General features: G+C 41.4%; 1 protein-coding gene across 5 annotated transcripts in view; it reads right to left on the reverse strand.

The window, feature by feature from the left end:
* The window catches only part of ANKRD17 (ankyrin repeat domain 17), a 233,656-nt gene that overhangs the window by 11,295 nt on the left and 203,768 nt on the right, over window positions 1-18,593 (reverse strand). For 4 of the 5 annotated variants that reach the window (XM_068233424.1, XM_068233418.1, XM_068233414.1 and 1 more), the window contains exons 27-30: window positions 15,008-15,160; window positions 8,494-8,643; window positions 4,557-6,205; window positions 4,193-4,378 (exon numbers count right to left, since the gene is read on the reverse strand). In XM_068233424.1, coding sequence (XP_068089525.1) covers window positions 4,193-4,378; window positions 4,557-6,205; window positions 8,494-8,643; window positions 15,008-15,160 — 2,138 coding nt within the window. The remainder of the gene's footprint in view (window positions 1-4,192; window positions 4,379-4,556; window positions 6,206-8,493; window positions 8,644-15,007; window positions 15,161-18,593) is intronic. The other variant, XM_068233427.1, reaches the window with a different exon arrangement.

The following is an 18,593-nucleotide window of genomic DNA, read 5'->3' on the forward strand; positions in this document are numbered from 1 at the left end:
AGGTAAAGAAGAAGCGAAGGTTAACATTTCCTCTTACTGGGAACACATATAAAAAAACAAAAACAAACCCCCAATATGGAAGTTTTAGGTATTCTATTACAGGTAGCCCCCGACTTAACGGCATGGATTATCTGTTTCCATGGGAACAAGTAAAACATTTTTTTCAAATTGGTCGTTTGAGAAAATCTATTTAAAAAAAAAAAATCTAAGAAAAAATGGCTTTTAAACTTGTATAAACAGGTACAAAGTGCAGAGGTGACACAGAGGGGGGCCCCGGAGGCACAGGGGACAGAGATGGCACAATGTTCCGACTTAAGAACAGATTCAGGTTAAGAACGAACCTATAGTCCCCTATCTCGCTCGTTAACCGGGATCTACCTGTATATATCATTCAGGCTACAGAGAGCAATGAAGCCAACTCCAAGTAAAAATAAAAATTTTACACAGGAGGAAGATTATAACTGCTGTTTGGGTCTACATGGTTTTGCACCGGGCACTATGGCGTCCTCCCACATCCATATAACCATGAAATCTAATGGATTCCTCCCCCAAAATTGACATTCGACTAGGAGACTAGGATAGGAAATTCAAATACATCTATGGTAGGAATTACACTGATTTCCCAAGGGTTGGGGTTCATGGTTTGACTATGTAGAAGTTGTCAGTGCTATATGAATACAGAATAATGGGGACAAGTAGTGATGCACAGGGACAACATGACACAGGTTTTATGGCTAGTCTCCAGGCATTCTGTTAGACATTTGTGGGGCCGTGGGCATGAAATATCCAGCATGTAAAACGATTTTTTGTTCATCACAGTCAGCTCTGTGATTTAAATGCCCCAGCAACATAGAAAACCAACACAGAAAACCTAGCAAAAGCAGTTCTGTACCCTGCTTTGTTTTCTGAGACAGAAAAACAGCTTCGGAAAAAGCCGCGTTTATGAATAAGCACACTTTTATTAACATAATCAGGGTGGATGTACGAAAAAAATATTGTCCTATCCATTATTTTTCCCTGTTTTCCCATTCACCCTTTCTATCAGTCTGCTTATACTCGGGTCGGCTTATACTAGAGTATATAATGCTTAGAGAAGCGTTTTATTCATATTTATGGAGACTGCCACTTAATACCAGCTTCTTGAACGTTCCCCCTTTAAGTTCTACTGATGAGGACTGAAGTACTCATAACCAGTGGACAAAACAGTGGTGAAAGTGAGCTTGAAGACAGCCAGAGATCTTAGTAGGTGACTGGACCGGACTACACATTTTTTACATTTACAATTTGCAGTTAAGCATGCGAGATCCCAAACCAAATGGAAAAGCAGCCAGTTTTTTTGTACAGTGCACGGTGTTCAGATTACGGTACATACTTTTGAGTACTTCACAAAGAGGACCCTTCTAGCCAAGTGAATAAAACAAGATTATCTCATTCACTTCATACAGAGTCAGATGCATGAAGACAATGCTGAGCTGTGTCATGTATTTTAAGGCCATAATTTAGCCGTTTTAATGAGAATAATGAAAGAAGAAATTTCTGGTGCATTTAACTCTGGGAGAATAGTACATTTTACAATTTTATCAAAAGTAGTCATTTAAGTATTACTATCCTAACTCTTAAAGTAGTGATAAGGTCCTTAAGTGCTCCTTTGGGCTACTGGTATTGGTTAGCAGCTCTTACCACCAGAGAAAGACCATAGACCACTGCTGCCTGGACTATTCTATTCAAACTGAAATCTGCGACCAGAAATGTTCTGTTGCACTGGGCATGCAGCCCTGTTAAGTCGTACTGATTGGAACCACACCACTTTGCACTCCTCCCCCAGTGTGAACCCCCCCCCCCAAAAAAAAAGGTCCCTATGCTGGCAATATACTGCTGAATGCAGCTGCATCTGTGCTCCAACTTAGCAGATGACCTGCACTCTGGGGATAAAAGCTGGCAGAGAATAACTTGGAGTTCAGGACCTTTCACACACTGGGTTGTGTAATACACATCATATTAAGCATTGTGTGCATGTTTTAATTATTAGGACATATCTACAGTAATTTCAACTTTAATGTGCATTATGTACAACACAAATCTGTGCAGCCAGGTTGATAAAACATCCAATGCATATTATAACAGGCATAGCATGAAAAGATCACACTCAAGAGCTATGTGCAGTGTGTTACCATGCGTTAATTATACGTTTGAAAATGCAACATGCATTGTGTGAAGAGACTCCTTTATCATATAAGGTTCACAGCTTTAGCAAGCAAACGTTGGCTTCTCATCAAGTTCCAGGATATTTTTCAGGCTTTAAAAAACTGCTTCTTAAACCTATCCTCAGGGACTACTAAGAGGTAAGGATTCCCTAATACCCAAGCACAAATCACATTTTTTTCAGTCAGAGACATGAATCCTGCAGAATGTTTTATGGCTAGAGAATTCAGGTGACCTACAGCAATAGGAAAATGATTTTATTTTAAGTATAGCACTTGCAATTTATTTGAGCACCCCTGACAAAGCACCCACAGTAAGCAGGTGAAACATGTTAGGGGTTGTTTTGTCAAACTGTACATATTAAGCCGTGAGAATGGGAATCCTCTACAATAGTTCTACAACAATAAGCCCTAGATTGATTTCAGCTGTGTGTTTGTCATTTTATTACATTTAATTCATTTCATAGGTCTTCCAAGCATTCGTTTTAGATTATAGAATACCAGTTTTTTTTAGCAGGTTTTATACAGGGTATTTATATGGCTCTGACTATAAAAAAGAAAGTTAAAAAAAGTGATTTGTTCTTTGAGTAGGAGTGTTTTTGTGTGAAATACTCAAGCATTTTCAAAAATCCTGACTAATCACAGTTTAATCATCTGACTGATGATTCTACAAAGTACTCATGACCTCTTAGTGGTTTCTAAGGACTGAGTTCAGTACACTCCTCAAAATCTCAATGTGCACACAGCCAGCATTTATAACTATGAAGCTGTAATGGCTATGCACAGACTAATACACATTCAGTTTAACTCAGCACAGCAATGAGCAGGGCTTACAGAAATGCTAGAGGGCCTTACAGAGGTGCTGCTAGAGGGCCTTACAGAGGTGCTAACACAAGAAAAGGTGAACTTTACTCCAGCCAAATAGTCAAAGCTGAAGAACATATACATGAACAATTTTACCTGCCAAATAGTTTTAGTTCTGTTCAATCACTGCAGTGATTCACACTTGTACAACAATGCACAGTTAGTGAAATTATATAATTTTCTCTATAAAAGATGGCTGTTCACATACTACTGACTGGACAGTGAGGACATGTCACAGTGATGAGAGGTTAGGCCTCTGCTCTGCTCTTCAGTAAGCAAGTTCAGCTTTAAACATTATAGACAGAGATTGGATGTGTTGCAACACTTTATCTAGATGTATATAGACTGGGCCTATAGTATGGCATGCCTTTTCCTTGCTGCTACGCATAAATGTATACCATCACACTGCAGTCACTACAGAGGTGCATAAAATATATATATTGCCTTCTGTTTTGTGCAGAGTGATCATGTGTCTGAACTGATAAGTCTAGAGAGAAACAATGTCATGCCTGAGCAACACAAATACTTACACTGACAATATGCTGAACATTGCTTATATAAAAGGATACGTTTCAAATTAAAGGATAACTGCTTGTGGTTCTTCACAAAAAAAACTTTCAAAAGTAGCCCCTGATCAATAATGGATACAGACTACAGACAGTGGATCCCTACTAGTCAGCACTGTTCTCTGCAACCCAACTACTAGGCTGACCTTCAACTACATTCATTGCCTACTGATCCCAAAGCTTGTCCACAAATGATCTGCTGCTCTAGCCTGAACACCTAAAACTCAAACGAATTTAGTGCTGTTGAGCAAGAAATCGGTCATGCAATCAAGATTAAAGCAAGAGAGTTTCTGGAATGGTTGTGTTCAGTAAATTATTCTAGTCTGCTTTTCTTATAACTGAAAGCATGATGTAGGGGCAGAGACAAGGGTTGTTACTGTAGCAGATACAAAGCAAAAGGGGCCCCACTGTATTCCCAGTCTCCTTATGGAAGTAAATATTTTATTAAAATAGCATTATAGTTCGGGGGTTACTTCTAAAAATGTCTGTGAAGATAGTTATCCTTTAAGGACCGGAATTATCAGACCAACAGTTAAAGGGCATATATCTATCTCTCCTTACCACTTGAAGCTGATGAGCACGGGGTCAATAAACTAAGAGGAGAAAAATGTTGTCTGTTGAAATTAGCAGCTGCAGGTGCACCTCCTGGTGCATACATCTGACCTCCAGAGATATTAGAGGCAAAGGTACCCAAATGAGTAGTGGATGATGCCACAGATGTGTAAGATGAATCCATATTCACAATACCTTAAGAGAAAACCATAAGTATCTTTAATGTGCTGCTAATGCTGAAACTTGAGACTATTTCATGGCTCCCTAATTAGTTGATACATTTTCATTAAACAGGCAATATAAGCTAAAACAAATGTCGAACCTATATTAATGCGGTAACAAAAAGGACAAATTAACAAATAATCAAACTTACCTGACTGACTTGGAGCTGGTCTTTGCATTGGTGGCCTGAAACCTGGAGCTTTGGAAGTGTCAGATGGAAGCATAGACTCTGGATTTGGCAAATATGATGGCTGTGTAGACAGCATGGAGTCTGCAGCAGACTGAGATGAGACGACAGAACCACCCCAGAAGGGATGAGTGGGATTGGGGCTGTTTTCAAAAAGTGTGCTAAAGGGACTAAAGGGTAGAGAAGAACTGAAATTTTGGGCCATAGGTTTATTCGAAGAGTGACCGGAACTCTGAGCAGAACTTTGCGTACTTAAACTGGAGGGATGTGGACCTGAAGGTACCCCTTGAGGCCGTTTCATATTTGAATGAGGACCAAGCCCTGATACAGGGGAATTTTGAACTTGGACTTGGCTCTTATGAGCAGGGTTTGCTCCATGTAAGGGGGGCCTAACTGCAGAAGATTCCATTTTAGCAGCAGACTGAGTAGATGCTATAGAGCAGTGGGACAAATTATAAGATGTTGGGATATTAGAAGGAATGGAAGAAGGCTGGTGAGGGGGACCGCTGACAGCTAGGCTGTGTGAAGGCGTCATTCTTGGGTCAGGAGGAGAGGTAACTTGGGTCTGCATTAGTGTAGACCGGGAATCCTGTGAAACAGATGTTGGAGGGTGCTGATGTGCAGTGTGCACTGTGGCACCACTAGAGGTAGAGCTCCCTTGCTTACTGCTGCCTGAGCTAGTTAACTCCATGAAAGGTTGGTTGCCCAAATCCTGCTCAGAGGAAAGTAAAGTCCCTTTATTAGGAGAACATGTCAGGCAATCAGAGGGACTGCTTCTAGAACCCCCTCCAGGAAGAGAGGGTGGGGAGGGCGATGAAGGTGATGATGCAGGATGATGTTCTTTGGCAGTGGGAACAGGGCAAGTGGAGGCGGTTGGTGTGGTGATGTGGTTGCTTGCAGTTGTTGTAACTGTGGTTGTAGTAGCATTAGACGTTTTGACGACTGTGACAAAAAGTTGTCTCCTGACTGATGGTGAACTGAGGCTCCCATTTGTAGATGAGACAGGCACTGAGGCCACAGAGTTTGTAGTAGCTGTTGGGCTAGTAGAAGAAGGTGCTCCTGGAACCACCTGAGGATTGCTCATATTCTGATTAGCATGACGAGGCATCACGTGAGATTTAGGAGAGTTGGTGGCTCGTGCAGGACTTAGAGGCCTGACAGGAAATGGGCCCCAAGTAGACTGGGCAGGGGGGAAAGGGCCTCCAAAGTGTGTCATAGGTAACCTTGGAGGACGGATTTGCTGAAAAGTCTGAGCAGCAAGTAAAGCATGAGCAAACTGTGGAGGAGGGTAAGCCAAAGGCAGGGAAACAGGAAATCCTGGTCGTACATTATTCACTGGATTTTTCAGGGGCTTGTGAGACGATGTTTGAGAAATAGCTGGCACAGTGAGGGCAGAGGCAGCTTGTGATGATGAAACTGTGACAGGGGTAACTTTTATTCCCATAACTGAGTTGGTAGCAGATGTTACGGTTGCAGAGATTGAAGATGCCACTTTTGAATTTGCAGAGGTTTTTAAACGATTCTTTGGGATAAGTTCATCAATTTCTTTATCAGGATCCTTAATAAGTGCATTAATAAGATGTGTGGCTTGCCTCGTAGATTCTGTTCCTCCCCTGTAGAAATTAAAGTAAAACAAAATATTACACTTCTAGAATAATGTGCTAGTAAAACTGAATACACAAAAGCAGTCTACCATTTCATTTCACGGTTAAGGGAAACGTAAACCAAATTGGTGAACGTGTACTGAAATTACACCGCTGCTGCCCAGGACTCTCCTGCACATCACAACCGCGCTCCTCTTTATGCAAGAGCGTAGATCAGCCTGCACAGTAGAGGTTGTCTAATTCCTTTGGGGGGGGGGGGGGTGTTTGTCCGTGGAAGGGAACAGTGGACCACAGGATGATGTGGGAAGACTCTACAGGATCCAGAGGCTACCCTCTTAGGTTAAGTACAGTATTTGACTTCCAACCCGGGATAAATTAAAGCATATATAGAATAAATGGAGGACATAACAGAACACACACTTGGCAGCTCATTCCTAGTGCTGATTTTTGAAGGGCTGCAGTGGGAAGTGATGAAGGTAACACACTTTTGTTGCTGCCTTTGGCCGTTGCGTTCCACATCACTCCGATACTTCCTCCTAAGCTGCAGGGAGGAAGCAACGGCACAATGTGTAACCCAACAATTTAACAATGGCCCGCAGGTGTAAAGCTTCAATTTCATAAGAAACTCAGAGCATGCACTTGGAAGCTCATCCCTAAACAGCACCAAGACGATCCCTAGTCAGAAACTTAAGTTTTTTTTTAATCTGGGCCAGTGAATTTTAAGAGTTTTTGCATGAGGATCTCACCTTATCAAAAACACCCTTGCAGAGTTTCCTGCCAAAAAACAAATCAAACAAGTGGTCTTTAACGTGTATACTACTTTTCTAACCTACCTGTTTGCTTGCAAGGTGCTGAAAAGCCATTTTAAAAAACATAGAAAATATTTCAGAAGAAAAGTTTACTTCAGGGCCTGTGAATTTCCAAGTCTATGATGTTCATACAAGTTAAAATAGCAACATACATAAGTGGTACAGAATCTAGTTCTGGCTTTTTTTTTTATAATTGCACTTCATGAAAAGCAAATGCACAAATGGTTAAATTTTTTGCAGCACCATAATCAAAAAGCTCAGATTGCAAGCCTGCGCTGCCAACAGGATGCTGCTTCTTTGGTCAGTTGGCTCCCCTGTGCCCTGTATTAAACACAAATAACGGCACGAGGGGTCTAGCTAACTGCGAACCAAGCTACAGTCATGATTTTTTTTTTAAATAACAGACAACCAACTGGCAGGATTTTGGTCAATAGGTATGCCTACAGTATTGATTTATATGAATTTAAATTACAAAAAAGGAAAAAAAAAAAAAAAAAAAAAAAAGCCTGAACTTATAGTTTAACCAATTAACCTTCCTGGGCGTAACAGTTACATCCAGGAGGCCATGTGCGCTCCCGGCCCGCAGTTCGTTAGCCAGGCAATTAGTGAATCGGGCTATGGTGCCCGATCACTGATTGCTCTTCTCCGCAGAAAAAGCGACAGCTTCTCTCGGAAGCTTCGCTTTTTCTGGCTCTAGCATCCCTCTAAGCGTACATGTTACGCTTAGAGTGACGTCACGTAAACAAACTCATGGCTGCCATCTTGTGGCCTAAAAGTAAAACCACACCTAAATTTAAAAACTATAAAAATAATCATATATTTACATTTTAAAATGACAATTTACATCCCACCCTCCAAAAAATACCCACATAAAATGTTGAATAAGAAAAAACAAAAAACATTACAATAAAAAAAAAAAAACACTTAAATATTTACCTAAGGGTCTAAACTTTTTAAATATCAAAGTAAACATGAAATATTTCTATTTTGTTTTAAATTATAAGCTTGTAAATAGTGATGGATGCACAACGGAAAAAATGCACTTTTATTTCTAAATAAAATATTGTCGCCATACATTGTGATAGGGACACAATTTAAATTGTGTAATAACTGGGCCAAATAGGCAAATACAACAGGTGGGTTTTAATTATGGAGGCATGTATTATTTTAAATCTATAATGGCCGAAAACTGAGAAAATGAATTTACTTTTTTTTCTTATTCTTCCTGTTAAAATGCATTTACAGTAAAGTGGCTCTTAGCAAAATGTACCCCCAAAAGAAAGCCTAATTGGTGGCGGAAAAAACAAGATATAGATCAGTTCATTGTGATAAGTAGTGATAAAGTTATAGGCTAATGAATGGGAGGTGAACATTGCTCGGATGCATAAAGTGAAAACGACTGAATGCGAAGTGGTTAAGATACCTCTGCACAGTAGTCTGAAGTTGTACTCAGATTTTAACAGTCAATAATATAGTTTCTACATTTACCTAATTGTTATGATTCTGTCACCAGTTTTGTCCTTCTGTTTGTCTATGTCAATGTGCGCTCCCGTAAATTCTCGGATAGCATTGATGTTACAACCACCCCTACCAATAACCCGTGAAATGACTGTGGATGGTACAGATACCTTCTTCGACCTAAGGAAAAGGAAAACAAAAAGTTACAAGACATATCAGCTATAACCCAAGTAAGATAATTCCAGCATTAGCGACACTTATGTACAGGTACTGTTAGACCTGGTACTTTGATCAAGTAAAATGCACAATTTCAGCCAATCATCTGCAGCCAAACAAACCTAGCATTGTCAAAAAAAGGAAAAATCATCTTTAGATGAAAAACCTGATGTACTGGGACAGATTCTTTAGCCTAGTGTTTTGTGTTCTGACAATGGGCATGATTCACAAAGCTTTTTCACCTGTTTTCCAGTATTTTCGCCTTATCTATGTTACTTTTTTAAAGTGGACCCAAATTAAAAATACAAGATTTCAGAAATAAAATCTATTTTCTAAATTATAATAATAAATAGCAGCCTTTTTTCAGCTGCATGATGACACAAAATAATTTTACATTTATTGTAGGAAACCCTCCCTTCCTTTCAAATTGCCGGGATTTTTCCGGCAAACTGGTGGAGTAGATGGGGTCTGGCAAAGGAGGAATTGCTAATGGCTGCCCCCAGTATAACCCTAGCTATGAAAAGAGAAGGGTGAAAAAGCATGCACTGAAATGATCATAGGTTTGAAGGAGTGTTTATTTATCTTTGTATGTGTCAGAGTGGTGCAACTAAATATTTTTAATTTAACCATTTAGGGACAATGTAACGCATTAAAACGTCATGTTCGCCACTATTAATGGCAACAGGACGTTTTAATAAGTTACATTGTAACTCTGCTGCTGTGTGCGAGCGGGCGCGCTCCCGCTGCGCGCGCACGTCGGGTCCCGCGGCTTGGTGATTGGACCAGGGAATCACATGGTCCCTGGGCCAATCAAGTGCCAGTAACAAGGCAGATCATTGTTACAAGCCAGTAACAATGATCTGTCCTGTAGTGTCTGTAAACAAAGTTGCTTTCTCCCTCCCAGCTCATCTGTCACCTCAGACTGCTGTCAATCAGCATTCAGAGGTGACAGGAGCTGTGAGGGAGAAAGACTGTGATTGTGGTAGGATTTTTATATTTTTAAATAAAATTTTATCCCCATACTTTTTTATTAACCCCTTATCCTCCCCCTCCTTTGCCATTTACTGATTTTCTGTTTTATTTTAGTACTTTTTAGTACTTCTTAGTACTTTTCTGTACTTCTTCACCCCTCTTTTACCCTTTCTCTGATATTTCTATCTATACTTTCTTTCTATCTATATCCTTTTTTTCATCTTCATAAAAAAAAAAAAAAAAAAAAAAAAATCTTTGTTATTGATCAATTGCTCGGTTGATCGATCGATCTGTCTGTCTATCCCATCCATCCATCCCTCCCATCCATCCATCTATCCCCTTTGCTTACTATGGCGAGGAGACTGTATTCTGTTGAGGAGGCAGCCGCCTTCCTCCAGCAGAGCAGCAGCAGTGGGGACGATTCAGGGAGCGAATGGCACCCAACGAGCAGCGGCTCTGAGTCAGATTCTGACAGTTCAGAGAGCGTTGGGCAGCCATCTCGCCGCTTCAGGAGGGATGATGAGTCCACTGGTGAGGGCCCTTCAGAATCCACCGCAGGGGGCTCGGTGGGTAGCACAGCTGCAGCTAGCAGCACAGGCCAGAGGGGAACCACTGTCCAGGGCCCTTCAGATGCCACCTCAGGGGGCTCAGTGGGTAGCACTGCTGCAGCTAGCAGCAGAGGCCGAAGGGGAGCCAGGCAAAGGCAGGTACGCCCACCGGTACCTGAGGACATAATTCGGGGCACCTGGTCACCCGCTAACCTTGTAGCACCCAACATCCCGCCTTTTACAGGGGCAAGCGAAATATTAGTGCCCACTGACAACTTCGGGCCTGCTGACTTCTTCCAGCTCTTTGTGGGTGATGATTTGCTGCAGCACATTGTGGAGCAAACTAATTTGTTTGCGCAGCAGTATATTGCCCAGAAGCCCACCTGCTATTTGGCTGAGAAATGGGAGCCCACCACCATACCTGAGCTAAAGGTGTTTCTGGCCCTAACACTACACATGGGCATACTCCAACAGCCAGAAATAAGACTGTACTGGTCTAAGGACTTTATGCACGCAACACCCCTGTTTCCAGCTTCCATGAGCAGGCAGCGCTATGAGGCTCTTATGAAGTGCCTGCACTTTGCCGACAATTCGGACAATGTCCCCAAAGGTGATCCTGGCCATGACAAGCTTTTTAAGCTGAGGCCCATCCTCACCCACCTCAGTACAAAATTTAGCGAGGTGTACACCCCAGAGAGAGAGGTTGCAGTGGATGAATCCCTCTTACCCTTCCATGGCAGATTAGGGATAAAACAATACATTCCAAGTAAGGCTGCCAAGTATGGGATAAAATTTTATAAACTATGTGAGAGCAGCACTGGCTACACCTATTCTTTTTTCCTGTATGAGGGCAAAGAAAACCATTTGCAACCAGCTGGGTGCCCACCATACATGCCAACCAGTGGGAAAATTGTGGTGGAACTAGCCAACCCACTCCTCCACCAAGGCTATCATTTGTACGTGGATAACTTCTACACCAGCATTCCCCTTTTCAAATTTTTATATTCTGCAGAGACTGGTGCCTGTGGGAGAGTGAGGCCAAACCGCAAAGGCCTCCCACCACAGGTGGTTAATAAAAAATTATCGAAAGGGGAAACACACAGTCTCAGAAGTGGTGAGCTCCTGGCTATAAAATTCAGGGACAAGAGAGACGTCATGGTCCTGACTTCAATTCATAATGAAGAAGTGGTTCCTGTCACAACCTCCAGAGAGCGGATCGAGAAGCCAATGGCATTGGTCGACTACACAAAAAATATGGGTGCGGTGGATCTTGCGGACCAAATGCTCTCCTACTACTTTTTTTTAAAAAAAAAAAAAGAGGGCCTGGTACAAAAAAGTTTTTTTTTACCTCCTGCAGATGGCCATGCACAACGCATTTGTGCTTTATAAAAAGAAATGCCACGGTGACAGCTACCTCCCGTTTATGCGACAAGCTTTAAGATCGCTGATCAATGAAAGCGTACACCTTATGGAGGAATTCAATCCAATGCAACTGGATGGAGCAGTTCGCCTAAGGGGAAAACATTTTCCTGCCCTGATCCCCCCGAACCCAATTAAGGCGAAGCCACAGAAGCGATGCCGGGTGTGCACCAAGCACAAGAGGCGGAAAGACAGCAGATACCACTGCCCAAAGTGCCCCTCACAGCCGGGACTCTGCGTTGCCGGCTGCTTTGAGGCATACCATACCCTCAGCAGCTATTAGACTTTTTTTTTTTTTTTTCCTTCTTCATTACCCTAAATTTTCACTGGACTTTTTCCTCTCTACTTTTATTTGCCACTTACTGTCCCTCAAAGGAGTTCACAATTACCACTAGTTAACATTACCACCTTTTTTGGGGGTGTGGGAGGAAACCCAGAAGCTTAGAGGAAACCCAAGACTCCTACAACCTGCAAATAGTTTTTTTCCCATTTGGACTTGCTGCTGCAAGGCGAGAGTGTTCGCCACAAGACTTTACTCTGCAGACCACTCCCCATCTTCTGACCACTGGCTTGCCTTGGCGTATGACCTCTGGCCTTTCTCCATCCTGCTAGACCTGCAATGGTGAGTTCCAATGTATCTGTCATTCATGTTATGGATAGTGATTTAGGCCTCACTTAAATTATTCTATTTGCAACTGAGTAGGCCTGAGTGTCTAGTTTTCAGAATGGTAACATTTGTGTCTTTTATTGAATGGTCTTACACTCCTGGGGCTTTGAGAAGAAAGAATTACATTGTTGCATTTGGTAAAAAAGGGCCTTAAAAAGTACATTGGCGCTGCTCATGATTAACAGTGTATTATGTGGCCAAAACACTATCTGATGATGTGTGTAGGGTATCATTTTAACCGTGACAAGCAAGAGAAGAGAATTTGGAGTGTTTGAGAGATTATTCATATGTCATTTGAATTGTTGTTGTGTGCCAAAGTAAAATAAAAAGGCAAAAAATACAATTTTCTAAGTTGCGGTGCAATTTCAGCAAAACCGTACAAGTGCAAATGTTACAAAATATGTATATTTGGGTAGGTCTGGTTCTCTAGTTTTCAGAATGGTATCATTTATGACCTATATCAAATGTTCTGAGACACCAGGGGTTTTTCTAGGAAAGTATGACTGTATTGTTTCTGGTGCAAAAAATGGCCTTGAAAAATACATTGGCGCTGCTCATGATTAACAGTGTATTATGTGGCCAAAACATTATCTGATGATGTGTATAGGGTATCATTTTAACCGTGACAAGCAAGAGAAGATAATTTGGGGTGTTTGAGAGATCATGCATATGTCATTTGAATTGTTTTTTCATGCCAAAGAAAACTGTAAAAAAAAAAATTTTTTCAAAGTTACGGTGCAATTTCATCAAAACCGCAAAAGTGCAAATGTTACAAAATATGTATATTTGGGTAGGTCTGGTTCTCTAGTTTTCAGAATGGTATCATTTATGACCTATATCCAATGTTCTGAGACACCAGGGGTTTTGCTAGGAAAGTATGACTGTATTGTTTCTGGTGCAAAAAATGGCCTTGAAAAATACATTGGCGCTGCTCATGATTAACAGTGTATTATGTGGCCAAAACACTATCTGATGATGTGTATAGGGTATCATTTTAACTGTGACAAGCAAGAGAAGATAATTTGGGGTGTTTGAGAGATTATGCATATGTCATTTGATTTTTGTTTTTTGGCAAACTGAATGAGAAGCAATAAAACTGTTATTTCCATATACTCTGTACCAAAATAGAACACTTGTAAAAAACACCAAAAGTGACAGAATTGAAAACCGAATGCATAAATAGTTACCTTAGGGACTCAGCTTTTAAAATATATATGCTATGAGGGTGAACTACTGTTATATTTGCAAATAAGGGCTTGAATTCATTGGTAGTATGCAATGAGAAAACAAAAAACACAACATAGGAAAAATACACCTTTATTTCCAAATAATATATTGTCACCATACTTTGCACTAGGGACATAATTTATATATTGTGATAACCAGGACAAATAGGCAGATAAAATGTGTGTGTTTTATGCACATTAGCAGTGTTTATTTTAAAACTATAGGGGATGAAAATGGAGAAATCGTGTATTTTTTCATTTTTTTCCTTGTTTTTCCCTTTAAAATGCATAAAAAGAAAAGGTATTACTGAAAATAAATATCGCCTCCAAAAAGCCTATTTAGCGGCAATAAAAACAAGGTATTGATCAATTTGCTGTGATACGTAGTGAAAAAGTTATTGGTGAATGAAAGGGAGGAGCGCTGAAAGGTGAAAATTGCTCTGGTCCGTTAGGGTAAAAACCCTTGGCAGTGAACTGGTTAAAAAATGTTTAGTTTGGGTCTGCTTTAAGCTCCCAAAGAGCAAAAATATAATTAAGGTGGGAAAATTAATACTGCAATGAAGTTGATCAGGAACTACTTACTTTGATTATTTTGCTTGTACGTGTGCTGAAAGGATATTTTCATCAAATAGGTGATAAATAAGTAATTTATGAGAAGTTTTGTGAATAGAGCCCATTGTAGCTTGACAATACATGAACACCATTCAGTGGTGCATTGGCAAGCACATGAAGTTTGTTAGCTGAAATGGTCTACAGGCCTTATTTTAGCAGACATTGCTCGGTAATACCCATGTACTAGCCTGCAGAAGCTAGGCTGGCTGCAGGCATATGGCAGCCTGCCATCTGCAGTCTGATTATCAAGTCTATAGCCAAGCAATGCAGATCTGATGCAAAGTTAACAGTTAGCTCAGAAACCATAAATGGAAAAGGTGATTAAAATGAATTTTCCCTCCAAAATACCTCAATTCTATCCAATCATATTACAGACATCAAAACCAACATACCTTTGAAATGCACGCAGGATGAGATTATTGTGGTGATGCAGATAGTAATTAACAAAAGAGACAATTACTGATAGATGTTCAATCTATTCAGTTCAGTCTATGTAATTGAAAGAATGAAACATTTCAACCGGCTTGCTTTGTTTTTATGCACATATAAAAAAAGCCATTCCACAGTGTTTATAACTGGCAGATAAGAAAATCACAATTTGCAATCAGCCACTGGAATAATACATTTATTAAAAATAAGCAACAACTGCTTTTCCTTGGAGTAGCCAGTTACTTCTACGTAAGGTGCAGTTTCTTGACTATACTTAGTACAGAATGTGGCTGTCATGGTTGCAAATTAATCCAATCTGGACTTGCTGTCAACTCAAATTGAAAAGTAAATACTTTTTAATATCTTTACATAGACTTGTGCACCATGGATCTAGGTTTATGGATTTTCTCTTGCTTCTCTCACACAGTTTTTAGTGCATAGTTATCAGTACTCACCTTCGAACTACCTCTTTCCATCCTTCCTCCCTCTTTAGCCCTCTCTTAGGGCTGGCTATAGTCAATTTTCCATTTGGGGAGGATAGTGGAGAAGGCCCTGTTTTAGTGCTTGTTGATAAAGAATTACCTGTTTCAACTATAGATTCAGATAACCTTCAAGGAAAAAAAAAGGAAAAGATAGTTGATAAAATACTGGTGATGCAAACAGTATTAGATGAGTGTATTCAGAATGAACCAGAATGCCCTCAATGGAAAACAAACCTGGATTTTCTGGTACTAACACCCAAAACAGCTACCAGCAGGTGGTGCAAGTCCTGTTTTAGCGAGTAGTAAGAATAGCCATAACATTCCGCACTGATCAGTTTAAAATTATGCAGCAAGATTATAAATATTACCTGGAAAAAAGAAAGCTTGCTAATATAAGCATAGCCACTGAAAGGATTTTGCACTTTCATAAATATAAAATGAAGCTCATTTAAAGCAAACCTGTGAGGTTTGCAACCTAACATTTTCCATACTTGCCACAGGAGAGGGAAGCCTCTGCATCCTATAGAGGCTTCCCCCTTCCTTCTCTGCCAGGCTGTTCCAGTGCTAAGACCCCTGAAGATTGCAAGCCTGTGGCCGCACTGCGCCGTAGCATGAACCCACTTGGGCTTCGTTGGAAAAAGCAGAACCTGATCGGGTCAGTGATACTGAGCAGGTGCAAGTTGTCAACAAGCCGGGCCTGTGGAGGAGGATGGGGGAAGCCACTTGATTATTCAAAAGCTTCCCTTTTTTCAGATGAGTACCCATTTGGAGAACTATTTTTCCCTACAGGTACTTTACACCTTAAAGAGTAACGGTCAGGCTGCAAAAGCGAATTTAAACCTCTATTCTCCTGTGTTAAACAGTTTAGAAGGAAGCCAAAAAGGCAATACTGAAGTTAAAAATCTCTCTTACTTTGATGTTTGCTGAACAGCAAGGCTCTGTATTCCCAAGCTCCTAAGGAGGCCGGCAGGCCGCATAACAGATACTGCAAAGCATTCTGGGGCTGCTTCTCCCCAGTGCACTCCCTTGGTCCTCCCCTTCATTTCCCTATCCCGCCCTAAGGCTGCTTTCACAGTGGGAAGTTACAGGCTCATGTTACAGCAGCTTGTAACAGCAGCCTAACTCACAGCACATGTTCCGTGAGTCCGCTATTGATCCTAGCCACATGGCTAATTAATATTCACTGCACAGTAGTGTTGTCCGGATCATGAACCATTAGGATCTTTGATCCTGATCTTTTTTGTGAGTCGAATCATCAGGAAGCAAGGTAAGGGAGGATATGACATCACAATTAGCTTCATACAAGACAGACAAACATGGAACCTGCCATGAGCTGTCAGGAGCATCCGTCTCTGCAAATACTATATAAAAATTCTGGGAAATCCAAACGTGGACAGTGAAAACCATATGTAATGTAAGTACAGCCAATATTTAGCTACTGATGTGTGGGTTTATTTCTGAGACCCTATACCTAACAGCTCCTCTTTAAAAGAAAACCTCGGCCTGTCACTAGCAGACCTTATTCAGCTTACCTCATATTTATAAAATAAATCCTAGTACAGTACGTTAAAAAAAAAAAAAAAAGAAGGTTCTTGAAGGACTAAAGTCTGACACGTTTCAAATTCTGTACACTCAAACAAATATGCACACATTTCAATTTTAAAGATAGTTCAGACACTCATTTTTTAATGCATGTGATTATTTTTCATTAGTTAGCAAGCACAAAATGGTGTACATTTGCAATAAATATATTTAACCTCCTTGGCGGTAACCCCGAACGTAGTTCGAGGTAAGCCGCGCCGGAGGTTTTCTCAGGCCCTGCTGGGCCGTTTTGCGTATTTTTTTTTTGCTGGACGCAGCTAGCACTTTGCTAGCTGCGCCAGCACACCGATCGCCGCCGCCCCGCGCTCGACCGCCGCTATCCGCGCCGCCGTAGAGCCCCCCCCAACCCCTGCGCTGCCTGGCCTATCAGCTCCAGGCAGCACTAAGGGGTGGATCGGGACTCCCTTAGACGGGGGAAGCCCTCCAGGAAATCCCGTTCTTTGAATGGGATTTCCTGATCGCCTATCGCCGGAGGCGATCGGAGGGGCTGGGGGGGATGCCGCTGAGCAGCGGCTATCATGTAGCGAGCCCTAGGCTCGCTACATGATTTAAAAGAAAAAAAAAAAAGCAAAAAAACGGCAGCGCTGCCCCCTGGCGGTTTTTAATATACCGCCAGGGAGGTTAAAATACCAAGCTGGTGACTCCTACCTTGGTGCTCCAACTCCTTTTTGCCAGTAAAGTCTCAACAGAATGGGCTACTAGCCTGTAGGCTAGCAACACATCTGTACAGCGCCCAGCCACGAACTGTCACTCGAAACATCAATGATCCCAATAAAATTGCTAGTGGAAAAGGGCCCTTTAGGGAACAACCTAAACTGAGGATATGGATTTTTCCTTTTCAAATACTACCAGTTGCTTGACTCTCCTGCTGAGCCCGTGTCTCTAAAGCCTCATCTACACGCGTAGATGAGGCTCCGATGTGTGTTATCAATCGATTGATAAGATCCGACAGGTCGGATCTTGCTACCGCCGATTCCCTGCTTGTTCCCCGCCAGGGGACAATGGCAGGGAATCGAGCGGAAAATAAGTGGCGCGGAGCGGGGACGCGGAAGAGGTGATCCGGCGGCTAATCGAGCCGCCGGGTCGGGGCTTCATCTACGCGTGTAGATGAGGCTTAAAACATTTAGCCACAGCCCCTTAACAAGCATGCAGATCAGGTGCTCTGACTGAAGTCAGACTGGATTAGCTGCATGCTTGTTTTAGGTGTGTAATTCAGCCACTAATGCAGCCAAAGAGATCAGCAGGGCTACCAGGCAACTGGTATTGTTAAAAAGGAAACATCCATATCCCTCTCAGTTAAAGTGGACCCAAATTAAAAATACAACATTTCAGAAATAAAATGTATTTTGTAAATTATAATAATAAATAGCAGCCTTTTTTAAACTGCATGATGACAAATGTAAAATAGTTTACATTTATTGGAGGAACCCCTCCCTTACTTTCATATTGCCGGGACAGAATCCAGCAGACTGGTGGAAGAGATAACAAAAACAAAAACACAGGCTGCTACTGATGATGTCACGGTGAGGTGATCTTAACTTGTGTGAGATTTCACATAGACGACGCGCCTGTGAGGGAGGGTAGCTGATGACAAACACACCCATGATCTAAAACCTCCTACTAAGCTCAGAAGTAATGGCTGCCACCTGTATAACCCCTTTTTATGACAGGAGAAGGGTGAAAAGCATGCATTGAAATGCTCATAGGCTTGAAGGAGTGTTTATTTATCTTTGTGTCAGAGTGGTGCAACTAAATATTTTTATATAAAAAAAATGTTTGGTTTGGGTCCACTTTAAGGGTACCTTTAAAGTGAACCTGCAGCAAGAGGTATATGGAGGCTGCCATATTTATTTTATTTTAAACAATGCCAGTTGCCTGGCAGGCCTTCTGATCTCTGGCTGCAGTAGCGTGAATCACACACCTGAAACAAGCATGCAGCTACTCGTTAGATTTTTGT

Source organism: Hyperolius riggenbachi, chromosome 1 (genome assembly GCF_040937935.1).
Source record: "Hyperolius riggenbachi isolate aHypRig1 chromosome 1, aHypRig1.pri, whole genome shotgun sequence".
Taxonomy (NCBI): Eukaryota; Metazoa; Chordata; class Amphibia; order Anura; family Hyperoliidae; genus Hyperolius; species Hyperolius riggenbachi.